This window comes from Scaptodrosophila lebanonensis, unplaced genomic scaffold (assembly GCF_003285725.1).
Source record: "Scaptodrosophila lebanonensis strain 11010-0011.00,11010-0021.00 unplaced genomic scaffold, SlebRS2 tig00000080-arrow-pilon, whole genome shotgun sequence".
In the NCBI taxonomy this organism is placed as follows: Eukaryota; Metazoa; Arthropoda; class Insecta; order Diptera; family Drosophilidae; genus Scaptodrosophila; species Scaptodrosophila lebanonensis.
Genome location: NW_022060561.1, coordinates 5363031 through 5381245, shown reverse-complemented (window position 1 = coordinate 5381245; position 18215 = coordinate 5363031). Strand labels below are relative to the sequence as shown.

The following is an 18215-nucleotide window of genomic DNA, read 5'->3' as shown; positions in this document are numbered from 1 at the left end:
GTTAACGGCGAGCGGCCAATTGGAACTGAAAGCTGGCTTACCGTACGTTGAACGTGAACGTAACGTCATCCACAAGAGCGTAAGAGAGCGCACCAAACGGGACCCACAACCACAAAAGCATATGCTTGAGACTTTGTATTTAAAATTGCATTAGTTTATAATTTTAACATTCTCTTTTATTTTAATATATGTTTTAATATATTGAGATAACAGAGATCCTAGTCTCGCTATCTACATACATATTTATGTATATGGAATTACCAGATTTGCAAAATATTAACTTAAAAAACCAAGTTTCAGTTTGTAAAAGTTTAATTCTTTTTTATACTTAAAAGGATTGTTTCCTTTTTCTAACTTAAGCCTCCTTTACTTTTACCAGTTAGAAATTAAAGCTTTTATTTTACCTAAAATCCCATTACAATTGTCATAATGTATTGCGCAAAGGAAAGTATGTTATTTCTATTAAATGTAAAATGTTCTCAAAATTTTACAAATAACTCGGATTTTACAAATTTAATATAATTTCTAAGTTACAGTTACGCTTGCCGATCAGCTGACTCTTTTCTATGAAGAGCATTGCTATCGAATTCATGGGACAGGGTGGTCACATTGGCTACACAAAAACATGACGCATATCGGCGTTATCGTGATATTGCCATCTGCAGCAACAGTAGTACAAAGTTGCTCTAGTTTTTTCACGATTTTCTACAATTTATCCACAAAATAAACGCACAGAAAATGCCAAGTTTCTATAAGTTGGACATTAACCGCACCGAGTGGGAATTACCCGACACGTACCAGCAGCTACAGCCTGTGGGCTCGGGCGCGTACGGTCAGGTAAGTCGTCTGTGTTATGATTCTTTTTGAACTGTCACTACTGCGTTGAAAATTATTGTGTTATCTTGCAAGATATTGAAAATGGTTATCTGGTTGTCCAGGCAGTGCAATAGCTGGGTGCTTAATGATCAAAACACACCTTATTTTTTCCCAGGTCTGTAAGGCCTTAGTTCGCGGCACTAACACAAAAGTGGCTATAAAAAAGCTGGCACGCCCATTTCAATCCGCCGTGCATGCAAAGCGCACCTACCGCGAACTGCGGCTGCTGAAGCACATGGACCATGAGAACGTTATTGGATTATTAGATGTTTTTCATCCCGGCCAGCCAGCCGACTCGCTGGAACAATTCCAGCAGGTATACCTGGTCACACATTTGATGGATGCCGATCTTAATAACATCATACGCACGCAAAAGCTCTCTGATGACCATGTACAGTTTCTAGTCTACCAAATACTTCGTGGCCTGAAGTATATTCACAGTGCTGGTGTCATCCATCGGGATCTAAAGCCATCGAACATTGCAGTGAACGAAGATTGCGAACTACGCATCCTTGATTTTGGCCTCGCAAGACCTGCTGAAAGCGAGATGACGGGCTATGTGGCGACACGTTGGTATCGAGCACCCGAAATAATGTTGAATTGGATGCATTACAACCAGACTGTGGATATATGGTCTGTTGGGTGCATTATGGCAGAGCTTTTGACTGGACGAACACTCTTCCCAGGAACCGATCACATACATCAACTGAACCTAATTATGGAAGTGCTTGGCACACCAGCTGATGAGTTCATGAGCAAGATTTCGTCGGAGAGCGCGCGTAATTATATAAGGTCGCTTCCTGTAATGCCGCCCCGCAATTTCCGCGATGTATTTCGTGGTGCCAATCCGCTGGCCATTGATTTGCTTGAAAAAATGTTGGAGCTGGATGCGGAGAAGCGCATAACGGCCGAGCAAGCCCTAGCACATCCATACATGGAAAAGTACCACGATCCCAGTGACGAGCAAACCTCAGCGCTCTACGATCAGAGCTTTGAGGAGAACGAGCTACCCGTTGAGAAATGGAAAGAACTTGTCTTCACCGAGGTGATCAGCTTTAGGCCGCCCCAGGCGTTTGCCGAACTGCTTCAGCAAGCGCAATAGTTTTCGGTACTATTGCTATCCATGCTACATCAAGTTTTGAGTTTCTGGTGTTGCTGCTGCACATACAACGATAATAACGAAAACGACCTCAATATTGGGGCTAATTTTAGTGATGACTTTTAATGCGTCTTATAGTTCTACGGGAGCTAAAATTGGAATAGCTGTTTATCAATGATGCTATAAATTTAGATAACCAAATTGAGTCTTTACAACTTAATCGTAAATGTTTCTAAAACAATGTCTTTGCCTTAATGTCCAGTTAAACTTATTGGTGTTGGTGTTGTTAATGTCGATATGTATTTGTAAAATTAATATACTGTCTGTGTAATCGAATGGCCGCTCCAAAAGCATACTTACACATATGTATGTATGTATGTATGTATGTATAGATATGTAAGATCTATAACCACAAACATAGTTCATAAGTTTACGCAAAGCGCGGCCAGCAACTATATAAATATAAAACATGAGTCAAATAAAATGAAAGTGCTTTGTTTATTTAAGTTATGCTTTGTCCTTTTCTGTCCAGTTTGTATTAACATTTTTTAAGGGCATAGTCAAATTTAAATGCATTATTTCTATTTCCTCTACTATTTTGAAAAATCCACATAGAATAAACTTGATTTTTTTACACATGTTTAATACATTAATATCCCATTTTAAACAACATTTCTCATTTAATTTCAATGTATCGATAATTTTTGAAAATTATCTCGAATATACTTGTTAACGTACGTTGTGGTGGTCAAATTCATTTATTGGAACTGGGCAGGGCTCGTGTTTTTGTTCGTGAATAAATCGGTTGTAAAAAAACATCGACTTTTTTACACCGTCGATTAGAGCTGGGGAAACATCGATGTTTCGATTTTTTTGGAGGAAGAACATCGATGTATACATGCATCGAAATTCCACTAACAAATTTTCAAAAAAAATTAATATACATCATAGGGCACTTCGTTTTGATTTGTCTGTTTATAAAGGAAAAAAAAGGTTTAAAACAAACGATATTTTTATAACTTCAAATAATAAACTAAAAACAAGAGAAAGTATAACATAAAAAATTATAGTTAATGACTAATTTCAGATAAAACAACAAAACAATATTTTCATAAATTGAAAGAATACAAGTATAACAAAATGAAAAGCATAACATAAAAAATATAATTCATGACTAATTATTTGAGATCCACTCATTTTTGTTAATAAAAATGAGCATGTCTACATTCTTTGATTTAAGCGAACTCCTTTTTTCGCTAACTATAAGTCCAGCTTTGCTGAACATGCGCTCACTTTCAGTGGACGTTGCAGGAACGCAGAGGTACTTGCATATACATGCCTTAAGGGACTTATCATTTGAGATCTGTAAATAAAATGCTTCGTATTTTTTGTCTATAAACGACAAAATAGAGCTTGAGGTCGTTAATAGTTCTTCAATTGTGAACGTAGGATGCATTCGTTTAAAATGTGCAGATAAATTGTTGGTATTGCCACATGTTTGATACACTTTACCACATTTAAGGCATTTAGCAGACTTGCCATCCTTAGACTTATTGAAGAAATTCGACACAGTTGACTTTCCATATTTTACCCGTTTATTAGGACCACCTTCCTCAGGTTCCTTATCCATTTCGGTTGAGTTTGCATTACAATCTAAGTACATAGAACAACATATTAATATACATATGTACAAATAATGAAAATACACATACACAAATAAGACTGCAGCAGCAAGATAAAAATTACCTTTGCTATTAGATTCTTTTAAAAACTTCTCCATTTCCAAGCACTGCCAACACCAATATCCATCTATAATATTAGTAATTTGTTCTGTATTATATTAGGGGTTTTATTAAAAAATGCAAATTTTAGCTTTTACTTACCTAGCTTTTCCCGCGTTTTTTTTACAAGTAGTAAAAAACATCGAAAATCAGAAATAAAACATCGATGTTTGGAAAAAATTGCAAAACATCGATGTATCGATTTTACATCGATGTTTCGCACAGCACTACCGTCGATTACAAACTAGGGATGTAAGTCGAAGGGAAAACATCGATGTTGATGTACATCGATGTCTCGTTATAAAAAATCGATGCATGGTCGATGCATCGCAAAAAAACATCGATGCATCGATGTTTTAAAAAATTAACTTTCCATAGAAAAAAAGCTATTATTAGGAAGCTAATCAGCAGAGAAGCTTGAAATAAAATGTGTTTATATATCAAAAGAGACTGTCATAGCATTTTACTTAATGTAGTTAATCAAAATAGTACTCGTAATATTAACTTTTGATGAACTTGTAACTTATTATAACAGTTTTTAAAATAACGACGCGTTGCAGCTACACCTCTTAGGCATATTAAGTGTGACATTACATACGAAAAAAAGAAGATCAAATACTTAACAATCTAAAATTTATATTATAAAATACACATTTTAACGAAAACATCAAATAATTTATGATATAAATATACATACCATTTTCGGTAAACCACACAAAGAAATGTGACCGTCAAACAAAACATGAATAATGTTCGATGTTTAGACAAACATCGATGGATCGACGATGCATCGTTAGCAAAAAAACATCGGAAAACATCGATGCATCGTGGTAAAAACATCGTCGATGCTCGATACATCGATGTTTTTTTACATCCCTATTACAAACCTAATGTACGAATAGTTCAGAACCAAAGGTAAATTGGACAACTGATCAGCTTTTCAGTAGGGATGTAAGTCGAACGAAAAACATCGATGTTGTCTCTTTATAAAAAATCGAAGCATAGTCGTTGCATCGCAAAATAACATCGATGTTTTAAAAGATTAACTTTCCATAACAAACCAACCAACAGAGATGAGAGATGAAAGAAAATGTTTATACATATATCAAGAGAGACTTTCATAGCATTTTACTTAATGTTGTTAATCAATAAAGTACTCGTAACTTAAAAAAATACAGTTTTAAAAACAACGACGCGTTTTAGTTACGCCTTTTAAGCATATTAAGTCTGACATTATATATGCAAAAATGGAGATCAAATGCTTATCAATTTAAAATGTATACTACAAAATACACATTTTAAAGAAAACATCAAATAATTTATAATACAAATATACCTTCTTCGGCAAACCACACAAAGAAATGGGACCGCCCAACAAAACATGAATAATGCCCGATGTTTGGACAAACATCGATGGATCGACGATGCATCGATAGCAAAAAACCATCGGAAAACATCAATGCATCTTGTTTTTTCACATCCCTACATTGTACATTGTACATGTAAATTAGGTATAGGGAACACCGCCCGTGAGGAAAGCTGAAAGAGAGAAAGTTAGAGATTGGCAAATCTTTCCGATTGAGGACAAATTCCAACCAGCGATGGATTGTTCACGATACCGACTGTTTTGGGTATTTTGGCGAAAGAATTATTTACAGTTGCATTTCAGCGCATTACCGCTGGGTGTAATATGCATTGCTTTTGTTTTGATACAATATAGTGTCATTATCACCACAAAGACCATTGCGTACAATGGAACAACAGAATTTCAGACAAAAGACTACGTGAGTATTATGACAACATCATGCACCATATTGGTTTTTTGTTATAGGGTGGGCACTATACTATATCTAAATAATATAATATAATTATATGAACAAATATGAATATGTATGTATTTCTATATTTCAGAATGTACTTAAGGAGTTGTACTTTCCCGCTAATGAAGATGATTTAATTTATTACGCTCCTATCTCGACTAATGTAGACTTGCTTATCGATTTATTGCGTCTGGAGTTGCAAATTATACCTGAGCGTAAGTTAATTTAATCTTTAGAGGCAGCTTATTTGGATTAAAATTCTTCTGATAGGCTTTCGCAATTTCAACAACAGTGAAGAAATGCAGCTGGAAATGGAGCATAGTTGTCGAGGAACCTGTTTCGCTATCAATTTCCAGAATTTACCGGAACGCGGCAGCAGTGAACCCTTTCAATACACCTTGAGCTCGAACCGAATGCGGATCCTGCCCAATATTCGGTTTGTCAATGACAAGGAAATAAATATCGAGAAAGGTAATATCGTGTTATTTGCTTGTATAAGTTGTTCATTGAACCGGCTATTGTTTATTAGATGATGATGAGTATATACGCATCGGATTCTTGTCCCTTCAACACACCCTGGATCGCCAGTACATGAACTATCAACAAGTGAGTGATGACTTCGAGATGCTCCTAAATTCCATGCCCAATGGTCGACTCAATAGTACGAATAGCAATCACCTAATATATTCTGGGACCCTGTTCAGTGTGTTGTTTAATGTGTTGCTGCTTGCATCTTTCCTTGTGCCGCTGGTGGAGGAGAAACAAAATGGGCTGAAGGTATGAAACAAATTTTCTCTTAAAAGCTCCAAACATAATATAATAACATATCTTTATTCTTTGGCTAGGAATTTTTAAATTTGGTCACACCGATGAGTTTTCTAAACGGACTCACGTTTGCGCTTATTCGTTTACTGTGCTATGTAATTTATCTAGTTGCTGTTTTATCTGTGGGCTACTCGTATGGAGCAGTTAACTCTGGTTACATGTTACTGTTATATTTTTTGTATATTGTGGCCACTATGTCATACGCGTATCTGGTATCTGTCTGCTTTCACTCAGGTATGTCTTATGTGGCCAACGATGTTAATATTTATTCTAACTGTCTCTATGTTTTCAGTGTATTATGCTAAAATTGGCGGTCTGGCACTGCTAACTATACCCTACATCTTTAACTTTGTCCGCAGCTGGGCAACTTCATTGGCTTTATGTTTTTTCAGCACTAATACATTTTTGGAGGGTCTCGATGTGTTTCAGACTTTTTCCAACAAACGTAAGTTGTGATTTTATTGGCTACGAAATTGATTAATTATATGTGTTTTTTGAATACTTTTAGATAAAATATTTAGCTGCGGTGATTTGTTTCGTGAAATCAAGGACGATTCCAGTCCCGTTTTTTCGGTTTATGCTTTGCTTGTTTGTCAGACAATTTTGTATGCCCTGTTATACAACTATCTAGTCAATGTGTTCCCCGGGCCTGGCGGGTTGAAGCGTCCCTTTTTGTTCTTTTTGAAAGTATGTTGAACTAGAGATTCAAATGATTTCATCTAAACTATTTTAAATATAAAATTGCAGTCAGCTACATATAAAAAACGACGACGTAATGAGTATACAACATCGCCTCGCGGCACTGATGCAATCATCTTAACCGATTTGTGCAAGAAGTTTCAGACAACCAAAGGTGAAACCTCGATTGCGGATAATTTAAACATGACAATTAAAAACAAGGAGATCACCGTACTTCTGGGACATAATGGCGCGGGAAAAACAACTATGCTGAATATGATAATGGGTAAGTAGGCCTAAATAAACATTCAAAACACGACCTGCACGAAATATTTAAGTATGTACTCACTGCCGACTGTTCCAACAGTGGTTTAATTCAAATATTTATCTACGCCACTCAGTTTCTTATCGCCGTCAGTCGTATAATGATATCAGTCATGTGTTATAGCTTTAAAAAGCAAATTGATTGGCGATTTTATCAACTTCCTTTTTAATGCTAAAAAGGGATTTCACAATTATATTCTACGAATAGACATTATTACTGTTTGCGTGTTTCACAAAAACAAACTACTCTACCCAAGCATTTGGGCGATTAGGTTCTTTGATAAGAGCGTGAAAATTATTGTATATTTATAAATAGTTCATATTTATAAACTTTTTTGCCTATCTGTCATGGCTCTCCCAGATGAAGGTCGACGCTGCACTATGGGATTTTTGGCAGAAATATTAAGATATTTACCCCAAATTTAGTTTGTACGCATATTTAGGTACCTTAAGACCATAGTTTGGTTCAGTTTGGGCCACTATTTCATATAGCTGCCATATAACCGATATGGCTGACTTTCACTAAATTCAGTATTTTTAACTGTATCGAACCAGAAACTGGCCTATATTTTGCTCCCATGCAATATATTTTAGTTCACAAAATATAAATAATTTAATATTTATTTTATTTTATTTTTTTGATTTCCCCCCTCTGTTAGGCTACAGAGTTTCGTTAATACTGTCCACATTTCAAAAGCTACATAAACAAAACTTTACACACGTAATTTATACCTTAACTTTTGTGGGTTCTTTTCTTAATTCTGCAAGCTCTGAAAGTTTACCAAAAATTGCTGCCAAAATCACAAATACAATCAGGTAACTTTGACTGCGCGCCAAGAAAATGCTGTTGCCATATCAGCAGGAATTTATTTAATTTTCGCTAAATTAAACAATTTAAAATAAATTAAAAACAAGAAAGGAATGCTAAAGTCGAGCAGGCTCTTAAATACCCTATACCACCCCACAAAAAAGTAATTCAATTAATTAATTAATTTAACTAAATTAATAATTTAATTAAATTAAATTAATTAATTAATACAACAACACAATAGCTGCAGGCAGAGCTTTGGCAGGCAGAGATTACATACATACATATGTATGTATATGGCTATAACAGAAAAAAGAAGAAGTGCGAACCGTGTCCCGCAGTTTATCGTCATTGTACTGGAGTTGTTTCGCTAATATCATATCTTAGAATTGGTTGATTTGAATGATTTTTGAAATAAAAGTAGATTATTATATATACATTATGTGTGCGAAAATCATTTCATGTACAAAGTATAATAACTACATTAACTATTATGTCAACTGAAGATGTTCGATATTCGGCTTTCGACGTCTAAGTACTACTAAGACTGCTTCAGCTTTACTTCAAAATGTCATATTAATTAATTTCACTGTTTTACTGCAGGTCTGGTGCCAAAAGATGCTGGAAACATTGTCGTGTGCAGTGAGGGCGAGGTATTCTCGTACCGGCATTTGATTGGCTTTTGTCCACAACATAGCGTCTTCATGAACTACATGACATGCAGAGAGCATTTAACGTTCTTTGCTCAACTCCGAGGCACGCCCAAGTCTCAAGCAGATACATGGGCTGACAGTAAACTTAAAAAACTGAATCTATCTGATAAGGCACAAGAATATGGATATGCGCTATCTGGCGGTATGAAGCGTCGCTTGTCGCTGGGCATAGCGCTTGCTGGCAATACAAAGTGCGTATTTCTTAAACAAGCTACTTAGCTATTTTAACTCCAATTCTTCAATTTAATATTCGAAGAATTGTCGTTTTGGATGAGCCTTCGTCTGGTCTGGATATTGAATCGCGTCGCGAGCTCTGGGATATTTTGCTTAACCTGCGCAAAGAGAAGGCCATATTGGTAACCACCCACTACATGGAGGAAGCGGAGGTTCTAGGCGATACAATATGTATTCTGGCAGATGGAAAGTTACAGTGCAATGGATCCACACTGAAGCTAAAACGTGACTCGGGCAGCGGTTACCGTTTGAAGCTTCAGGGATCCGAGGAGAACCTCAAGCAGCAGGAAGCTTTGCAACTTGTACAATCCCATTTAAGTGAAGCAAGTTTATTGGTGAGTACACTAATAATGATACGTCGATCCACATTGTTTATTTAACTATGCGAATTGTATAGAATTATGTGAAGCCAACGCTTTCAATTTCTCTACCGTACAATTGTACACACAAATACAATGATATGCTAAAAGAATTGGAAACAGAGAGTCATAAACTTGGCATTGACAATATATCGATTAGTGATACGACGCTGGAAGATGTGTTCTTAAAGTAAGTTAATTTATTTCTTATTGTATAACATATAGTATTTGAAGCCCCAATCCAATTATAGGAAACTTTAATTGTATAATGCCTCAACGTAATATCAAGATTCATTGAAGTCGTTGCACTAAATCTCTCTTTCAGTTGTGCTGGATCTACGGATGAGGTTGATACGCCGGGTTCAGTTAGCAGTAAGGAGCCGCTCCTGACGCCTTATATACGCATGCAGGAAGATCAATTGCCAAATTTGAAACAGCTTTTCAGAGCAATTGTCTATAAGAAGTGGACGTATTTATTTAACGAATGGAAATATGCTCTGCTTATGGTAAATACAATTTTTAAATTAAAACCAGCAAGCATTAAGTTGTTGCCTTAGTTGATTTTATAAACTGAGATTTAGTTGTAATGATCTGTTAGAAAACACTCTATACATAAAACTTTTCAATTATAATTATTAAGAATCATAATTTTATGTTAACACATTCGAGGCCTACTAATAACTATTTCGTGTATATTTTACAGCTTATTGTACCAGTAGTTGCGGTTGGTTTTGCCATTGGTCTATTGGAATTTATGTCGATAGTGACGAATAATGGTGTGTTGCACATTAAATTGAACGAAATGCGTACAGGAAGTGTTTTTATTCATAATCCGGACGGTCGGGACTTAGAGCTAGAGAATCTCCTGCGTCAACAAATTGAGGATAATAATATCACCGCTAAAACTTTTAGACTTCGTGGTTACAATAATATTAATGAAGGTAGGTTAGCAACGTTAAAATCATGTGGACTTTTCACATCTTAGAAACTATTTTATAACTAGCTATTCATATTATTCGTCTAATTACAGAGATTCTGGCATTAAAAAACGAAAATTTGGCGTTTTTTCTAGAAGATGTTATTGGCATTGTGGATATGAAGGGTGACAGTGAGGATTCTGGAAGACCAACACTACAAATATATTATGCGGGTAACCGACATCACAGTTCTGTGGTGCTCATTAATCTGATAGATTCGACTATATTGAAGCGACAGAGACCGAACGCAAACATCGAAGCGTCTTACTTACCCATCAGGCGTTACGTCACCGACATCAGTTCCACGCGGCTAGAATATTATACTGTTATAGTTTCGGTGGCCATGTTCTTTAGCATGTTCTATTATTTATCGTTGCCGTTTCGTGAACATGCCAATGGCTTTAGACAGCTTCAGGCGATGTCGAGTTCAACATTTTGGATTTCCACATTTGTTTTCGATGTGCTCCTACATTTATGCGTTTGTTTTGTAATGTGGATTTTCCAGTACATTATAATGCCTTCGGAGCTCTATCCAAAACAAGACGTGTTCGCAATTATGTGGAGTATTTTCTTTTACGGTTTGAGTTATCTGCCGGTTCTATATATCCTAGCAAATAGTTTTAAATCCGTATCTACAATAGCTACATATCTACTGCTGATGCTCATCCTATCAAGTAAGTTGAAATATAGACGATTAATTTTGATTCCAACTTATCCATTGATTTTATTTTAGGCATAATTCCATTGATTACCTCCAACAATTTGCAGGCCATAAATCAATACGAGACAGAAATTTTGTTTCTCCGCTTCTTACCTGACTTTAATTTGAATCACCAACTACGCATGATAAACGAAAACTTCCTAGCACGTCGTCGTGACCATCAGGCAGATCAGCTATCGATCGATACATTCTTTGTTTATGCCGTGGTTGTATGGGGCATAAGCATGTTTGTGCTTATTTCCATACTTGAGAACATATATAAGTGCGAGTCAATAAAACGCTTTTTCCAGGACTTGTCCTGTAAAAGTAAAGTCACGGGTCCCCAAACGGATGATGACGTAGTTGACGAGGTGGCGCGAGAAAAAGATCATGTAGGACGTTTGATTAGCCATGGCAGTGACGAGTCTGTGTTTAATGATTACTCACTACTAGTTTCAAATTTGAGAAGAAGATATCATTATAAATTGGCTGTAAACGGTATAAGCTTTGCAGTGAAGCGGGGTGAATGTTTCGGATTGTTGGGCGTAAACGGAGCCGGCAAGACGACCACATTCCAAATGATTACGGCCAATTTGGCGATTGATGGTGGAAATGTTGAAATCGATCGCATAGACATACGCAGACATGAGGCCGAATATCGCCATCGCTATGGCTATTGTCCACAATATGATGCGCTCAACAAATTTATGACTGCCGAGCAGAGTCTGCGTTTCATGGGCCTAATGCGCAACTTAAAGATTTCAGAAAATAGCTGTCAAAACTTACAGAATAATGTCGACTATTGGCTGGACAAAATGAATTTGGAGAAATACAGGCATGTGCCGGTGCGTTACTATTCTGGTGGAACAAAGCGAAAATTGCTGGCTGCAATGGCAATGATTGGAGGTCCATCTCTGGTGTTGCTCGACGAACCAACGACGGGTGTGGATCCTAAATCGCGACGATTTCTATGGAAGTGCATCCAAGATTTCCAGAAAAGAGGACGCACAGTGGTGCTTTCGTCTCACAGGTAAGCCCAAAACAGTGTTTGAAATATAGTAACAATCTAGCTGGTAATTCGATTAGTGAATCTTTATTCTTAGGGCTTATTCAAGAATTCATAAAAGTTATGAATGAAATGCAAGGTAACCGCATATACTGTTTAAACATAGTTAGATAATAAGCGGGATTATTGGGATATATACACCGAAGTTACTAAGTATTCATTATTTAATCAAATTATTTGTAAATAAGGAGGGGCTTCCACCTTTGCTTTTAAATCCTTCCAATTGCTCTTTTTCTGTAGTATCGTGTTTACGATAGCAACGATACCTTGCAGTAGAAAATAGCTCTTCTGCCTTCTTTTTTACTGATACTAAGTTCTGTTCTTTTCAGCATGGATGAGTGTGAGGAGCTCTGCAATCGTTTGGCCATCATGGCGAACGGCTCATTTAAATGTTTGAATCACATTTGTGCCCTAAAACGTTTGGGTGGTTTCACCATCAAAGTTAAACTAAAACCTGACGTCGACACAGAAGAGAATGTTGAAGCTATTACGAAAAAATTGAAAAATAACTTCAATGGCTTGGAGTTGCGTGAAAATCATGCAGGTAACTTGACATACATTGTGCGGACCAAAGAGCAAATTATCTGGTCACATGTTTTCAAAATTTGCGAAGAATATTTTGTAGGTCTTTTTAGCGATACCGTCGAATATTATTCGGTTAATGCATGTACGCTGGAAGATATCTTTTTGAAATTCGAAAGGCAACAAAAAGATTCAAACGTGGTTTTAGAAATAGAACCAAAGTTATGTTGAGGGCATGGGCACACTGAAGTCATGTTTTGGATAGGTAGCAACCTATTCATGTCATTACTTCTTAACGTAAGACTGAGCTATAGACTGTATATTGTTTAGTGTTTACTGTTTATTGACATTCCTAAATTCCTTACAATTTATCTGAATCTGAATTTCGCTGTTGTTCGAACTTAGACTTTAAAAATCTCGCATTTGGGACTTCATCTACGTTAATCTGTAGAAAATCGGTAGAAGCTGTTTAAAACTCAATGAAGAAAACTAGTTTTCTTCAGCTATTACTGTTGTCAAAATTCTCAAAGTTGTTGGGGGTAAACAAAAACTGCAATCTCTAGCTCAGCTTATAAGCTAACCCATGCCCCCACCAACATAATTATCAGTATATCTACCTAATTATCATTTAATGTGTACATTTTCTTATTATAATATGTATATCTAACATTATTTTCATAATAGGCTTTCAGTCTAAAAATATTTTTGTACTATGGTTATCAATCGTATATATCCGGATTATTTTTGATAAATAAATATATGAAAAGACTTAAATGAACCCAAAAGGCAAGCAAAGAATACATATGGTCAAGGGCGTAGAAAGCTTTTACCAAAGGGGGCCAAAAAATTTAAATTTTGATTAAATAATGCACGATGCATTTAAAAAATAACTTACTTGTATGCATATGATCAATGAAAAAACTGAAACAAATCCAACTCAGATCCATTTTCAGGCGAAATAGTGCGTCATAATAATGAACGTGTGGTCGACTTTATATGGCAAAAAATGTTATATTGCACCCCCCTGCCCCCTTGCATATGATATTTTTATAATTCCCAAAGTATTATTAAATATTTAAGGCGGTGTGTAACGTAAGGGTTCATTTTTAATTTAAAAAACCTTTTTTTTAATTTTCAATAATACATTTATATTCAAGTATTAAAAATAAAAATTGTCTATCAATGAAATGTATTGTTTAAATAAAGTTTAAAATATCATACCACAATGCGCAATGATTTGTTTTGAAACAATTATTAAATATTTATCTTTCAAACTAAAACTTTTTTCGTTCAGGAGATATGATTTTTGCATCGAAAAAAGTCAGAAAAATGTGTGTCGCTTTAAAGGATCTATCATATACTGGTAGCTTTTCGTTACTGGAGCTGGGTTTTGGATAAAACTACAAGTTTATTTAAAATAAAAACAATATATAGCCGTGCTACCATTTCCAGCATATTGCGATTTACTATTCAAGCCACCTGAAAGTTTCCGTTTTCAAAACCGTCTCAACTACCATTTAAACAATCAATTACTTTCTGAAGTCTCTTTTGCTACAGGCTGAGTATTTTCAACGATAATCAATTAGCAAATGTCTTACCCGCAATAATAGAATCACGCGTTTTCGACCACAACGAGAAGAGCGCAATTGTGTGGAAATGAAAGCTTAGCCGATAAAACTGGTTTTAAGTGCTTCATTTATTAATGTAGTATAATTTTCTAGTATAAATTAATTGTTGTCATATATTAAAACAAGTAAAAAAGCTAAAGTCGGGTGTCTCGACTTTGAAATACTCTGTACATATGCTTACAATAATTATAGAGAATAAAAAAATTTGATCGATTTTACCTCTCTCGGTATTCGAACTCACGTAAAGGGTATAATTGCACATTTACATAGCAATTGCGTCTGTGTGAGTGTATGTATGCCTATGCGCATCTATTCGCTTGAGCAGCGCTGCAGCCGCAAATATATTTATGGCTATAACTTCTTGTTAAATCGGTCTATCATAGTGAAACTTGGCATACGGACACATAATTACTAACTGGGGGAATTTGCAAAATTTTTTCGAAATTACAAGAATTACGGGAGTTACGATTTGCGGGGGAGAGGCGGAGGGAGAGAAATTCCAACATTTTCTGCGTATTCACATAAAGCACCTGGGACTAAAATTTGGTGTTCCTAGGCGATTATACGAATGGAAAATCTGGAAAACCCCCATAGGTGGGAAGTGGGGGGAGGGGAAATCAAAAAAATAAAACAAACTCGTATAGCGTACACACATAAGGCATCTTTGTGCAAAATTTGGTGTCTCTATCTCTTATAGTCTCTGAGATCCAGGTGTTCATACGGACGGACAGACGGACAGACAGACAGGGCTAGATCGACTCGTCACGCTGATCAAGAATATATATACTTTGTGGGGTCTGCCACGCCTCCTTCTGCCTGTTACATTTTTCAGCTCCCGCAAACCTAATATACTCTTGTACATTTCCTGTACAGAGTATAATGAGGGCTTACAAACAAAATTCTTACCATAAATACATACACATGTAACAGAAAATTTCTTCATAGCTGCCATTCCTCTTTTGTGCAATCAGCCATAAACAGTATATTGTTCATTTGTTCATCCCTTAGTTTTTCGCGTTGTATCGCCACCTCTGCCTCGGCCGAAGTGAATATTCTTACAGGCGGCGTTGCTGTTGCTGGTATGTGCAAATATTTCTTTGCCAAACTATACAAAAACGGATGTATCTGCGCCAAATCCTTCCACAACAACATGGGTTCGACCTGCAAGCTGCTGATGTTATTGCAGAAATACGTGGCAATCTCATCGTCGCAATCGCTGGTCACGGTGCTGTGTTTGTGCTTTTCATGCGATAATGCCTTATAGGCAGTCCAAAAATCATCTTCAGCTGTACATGCAGTCTCCATGCCGATCTCCTCGTGATGCTGCATTTGGTCATAAAGCTGTGTCATATATTTCGCCACCAATGCAGAGCTTTGGAAGGGCATGTTACGAAATCGTGGATCCAACAGACTGGCCATAGCAAGGAATATGTTCTTCTCCATGGTTTCAAAACGTTCCTCCAGCTGACGCACCAAAAACAAACGCAGCTCATACGCATATTTGTGCTCAGAACTGCGTGATTGTTTCAACTCATTGATTATGGTGTAGGCAATGGGCAAAGCCTTGCTGGCGCTGGGATAAGAGGATGTATCCGGACGACACAGCTCTCGCGCTGCATTGGCCAGTGGCTTAAGCACAGCAAGCAAGTGATGGCATATCTCTAGTTCAATGGGCGTCAACGAGGGCGGCGCATCCAGTTGGCTGCGAAGCAATTTGTCCAGTTGTGGTGCAAGCTGGACGTAGCGTTCGAGCATCTCATAAGTAGTGATGGGATGTTGCTTTTCATCTAGCTCCAGTTGTAGTTGCATGGATGGCACACCAGCTAAAAAGAGGAAGCGTTTTAATTATCAAAAGTTTTTATCAATACTCAACATTCAAGTGAACCCAAGAAATCGTATTGACATAATATTGGACCTCCCTGGTCCTACTCACTTTTTCGATACTTCAGTTTACGAGTATTTCAGAATATTCTCTACTACACATACTTTAATTTCAGTTTTGAACGTTAAAGCAATATTAAGGGGAATCTCATCGAAATAGTTGATCAAAATAATTGAATATTTGTTCTATTTTGCGTTTTACTCGGTGTGTTGGCATTTATACATTTATAAAGAGAAAACCTACATAATACTAAAACCATAAAATCGTACTGCATTTTTATTTATTGTAATCTGAGATATTGAATAAATAGAAATTTAAAAACACTGAAAAGTCTTTTAATTAAATAAGTTACTACATGTTTAATTTAAAAGAAAAATTAGATGAAAAAACATGATTTACGCTGCTGATGGATAGTACTTAAAAATAAATTGATCAAAATGCAATGGCATATGAATAATACGGGGTTCAACTTACTTGATAGATAAAACAAAACATATCGTCGCACTTTTTCACATAGCGAGGCGAATTCATGTCTCTGTACAACCATCTCAAACACACTCTCCAGTATTTCACCAAAGCAAGGCAGATGTCTGCCAGCACCAAGAAGCGCCGCCACCGCATTCTCTAGCAGGCGACTATTCTTTGTCACCACACAGACAATTTTCGACTTGTCAATGTCAAAACGGTTGCAGGTACGATCCAGCCATTCCACAATATTGCCGGCATTATAATGCACCGGCAACGATTGAACAATGAGCGTTCGCGAGCGCCAATTGTCTCCTTCGTAAAAGTGAGCCACCAACTCCAGCTGCTGTTGTGCATCGAGGCGGGTGGCTTTGCTATTGCTGTTACCGTTTGTTGTCGTTGAACAAATGGCACAACTTAGCGCTATCGTGGACAGGTTAGCAAACCTTTGGCGTAGCACTGCGGTCTGCCGTTGGGCCAGTTTATTAATATGCACACTCAATTGCTCCACGGTAGGCAGCCGATAAATGGGGCAGAACGCATGCATCAGTTGCTTAAAGCCATCTCCCTGGATGATTTCCAGCGGATGCTTGTCTCGGCAGACGAAATATGCTAATTGATCATTTTCAAGGTTTTTCTGTACATTTTGTCGGTTTTTAGTTGTGTACCTGGAAAGGCACAGTTAGTAAAACGGAATTATTTCTGTAACTAAAACTTACGTTTCCACTTCCTCTAAATTGGCTAGAGGAAGTTCTTCCAGTTGATAAAGCGTCTCTCCCTCACATTGCTCGCCATCGCCCATTAGACTGGGCTCGAACTCAATGATATCGTCGGCTATAACGGTGGCTTGTCCATCGAGAGACTCCGATTCCACCTCTGCAGGCCAGGACACTGTAGAAACAGTGCGTATATAAGCGAAAAAATGTAAATGAAGGACCACAATTAACAAATAATAATGAATTTTTAACTTGGATGCTAAGTCCTACAGTTATCTTCCACCATCTCTTTGGCGCTGTCTACCGCTACGGCTACGCGAGAATCGCCAAAGCTGTCATATTCGCATTGCTCGCCAATATCCACATTCTCTGCTTTGATTATTTGTCCATCCTCCTGTTTGATGTGCAAATGACTTGAGAGCTTCTTACTGCGTTTTTTTGCAGTAACAGCATCGGCTTCGCGCTTATAAATCCCTCGAATAACAACGCTCTCGGTGTCATTAACATCTCTAGAAAAACAAGATACAGATACACTTAACATTGAACCGCCGACTTATTCGGACTGACGCTTACACTTGCGGGTGCGTTTTCATGTGCTTCATCAGGTTAGATGTGTTGCCGCTCGTTTTGATAATTTTTTCGCACAACTGACATTGTGCACAGTTGTTATCAAGTTTTTCATAATACTTCCAGATCTTACTGCGCGCCATTTCGATTTCAAATGCTTATAAAATTTACTTGC

At 36.9% G+C, this 18215-nt stretch overlaps 3 protein-coding genes across 4 annotated transcripts; 2 read left to right on the top strand and 1 right to left on the bottom strand.

The window, feature by feature from the left end:
• Window positions 1–676: 676 nt before the first annotated feature.
• LOC115625779 (mitogen-activated protein kinase p38b) lies at window positions 677–2481 on the top strand. Its single transcript, XM_030520950.1, has 2 exons — window positions 677–837; window positions 992–2481. The coding sequence occupies exons 1-2, from the start codon at window positions 739–741 to the stop codon at window positions 1976–1978; spliced, it is 1086 nt and encodes a 361-aa protein (XP_030376810.1). The 5' UTR covers window positions 677–738; the 3' UTR covers window positions 1979–2481.
• Window positions 2482–5274: 2793 nt separating this feature from the next.
• Window positions 5275–15550, top strand: LOC115625702 (ATP-binding cassette sub-family A member 17). 2 transcript variants are annotated; one of them, XM_030520844.1, is made up of 17 exons: window positions 5275–5540; window positions 5668–5791; window positions 5847–6047; window positions 6106–6353; window positions 6422–6635; window positions 6694–6846; window positions 6910–7088; window positions 7149–7365; window positions 8815–9115; window positions 9181–9493; window positions 9556–9707; window positions 9843–10023; window positions 10221–10458; window positions 10548–11168; window positions 11228–12224; window positions 12590–12804; window positions 15419–15550. In XM_030520844.1, the coding sequence occupies exons 1-17, from the start codon at window positions 5358–5360 to the stop codon at window positions 15457–15459; spliced, it is 4578 nt and encodes a 1525-aa protein (XP_030376704.1). In that variant the 5' UTR covers window positions 5275–5357; the 3' UTR covers window positions 15460–15550. The 2 variants fall into 2 exon arrangements, with proteins under 2 accessions (XP_030376704.1, XP_030376703.1); XM_030520843.1 differs by lacking the exon at window positions 15419–15550 and having other exon boundaries at window positions 12590–13567.
• On the bottom strand, window positions 15214–18198 carry LOC115625704 (zinc finger BED domain-containing protein 1). Its single transcript, XM_030520845.1, has 5 exons — window positions 18047–18198; window positions 17744–17982; window positions 17477–17648; window positions 16767–17425; window positions 15214–16233 (listed from the first exon to the last, which is right to left on the bottom strand). Exons 1-5 carry the CDS (start codon window positions 18181–18183, stop codon window positions 15350–15352), a joined length of 2091 nt encoding a protein of 696 aa, XP_030376705.1. The 5' UTR covers window positions 18184–18198; the 3' UTR covers window positions 15214–15349.
• Window positions 18199–18215: the final 17 nt, after the last annotated feature.

Excerpts from the sequence above, each read along its gene's own strand:
- LOC115625779 (XM_030520950.1), top strand. The coding sequence starts at position 739 with ATGCCAAGTTTCTATAAGTTGGACATTAACCGCACCGAGTGGGAATTA. Across the intron at positions 838-991 it reads GCTCGGGCGCGTACGGTCAG|GTCTGTAAGGCCTTAGTTCG; the intron begins GTAAGTCGTCTG and ends ATTTTTTCCCAG.
- LOC115625702 (XM_030520843.1), top strand. The coding sequence starts at position 5,358 with ATGGATTGTTCACGATACCGACTGTTTTGGGTATTTTGGCGAAAGAAT. Across the intron at positions 6,847-6,909 it reads TCAGACTTTTTCCAACAAAC|ATAAAATATTTAGCTGCGGT; the intron begins GTAAGTTGTGAT and ends GAATACTTTTAG. Across the intron at positions 10,459-10,547 it reads TTACAATAATATTAATGAAG|AGATTCTGGCATTAAAAAAC; the intron begins GTAGGTTAGCAA and ends GTCTAATTACAG.
- LOC115625704 (XM_030520845.1), bottom strand. The coding sequence starts at position 18,183 with ATGGCGCGCAGTAAGATCTGGAAGTATTATGAAAAACTTGATAACAAC. Across the intron at positions 17,983-18,046 it reads ATGAAAACGCACCCGCAAGT|AGATGTTAATGACACCGAGA; the intron begins GTAAGCGTCAGT and ends TTGTTTTTCTAG. Across the intron at positions 17,649-17,743 it reads AGAGATGGTGGAAGATAACT|TGTCCTGGCCTGCAGAGGTG; the intron begins GTAGGACTTAGC and ends CTGTTTCTACAG.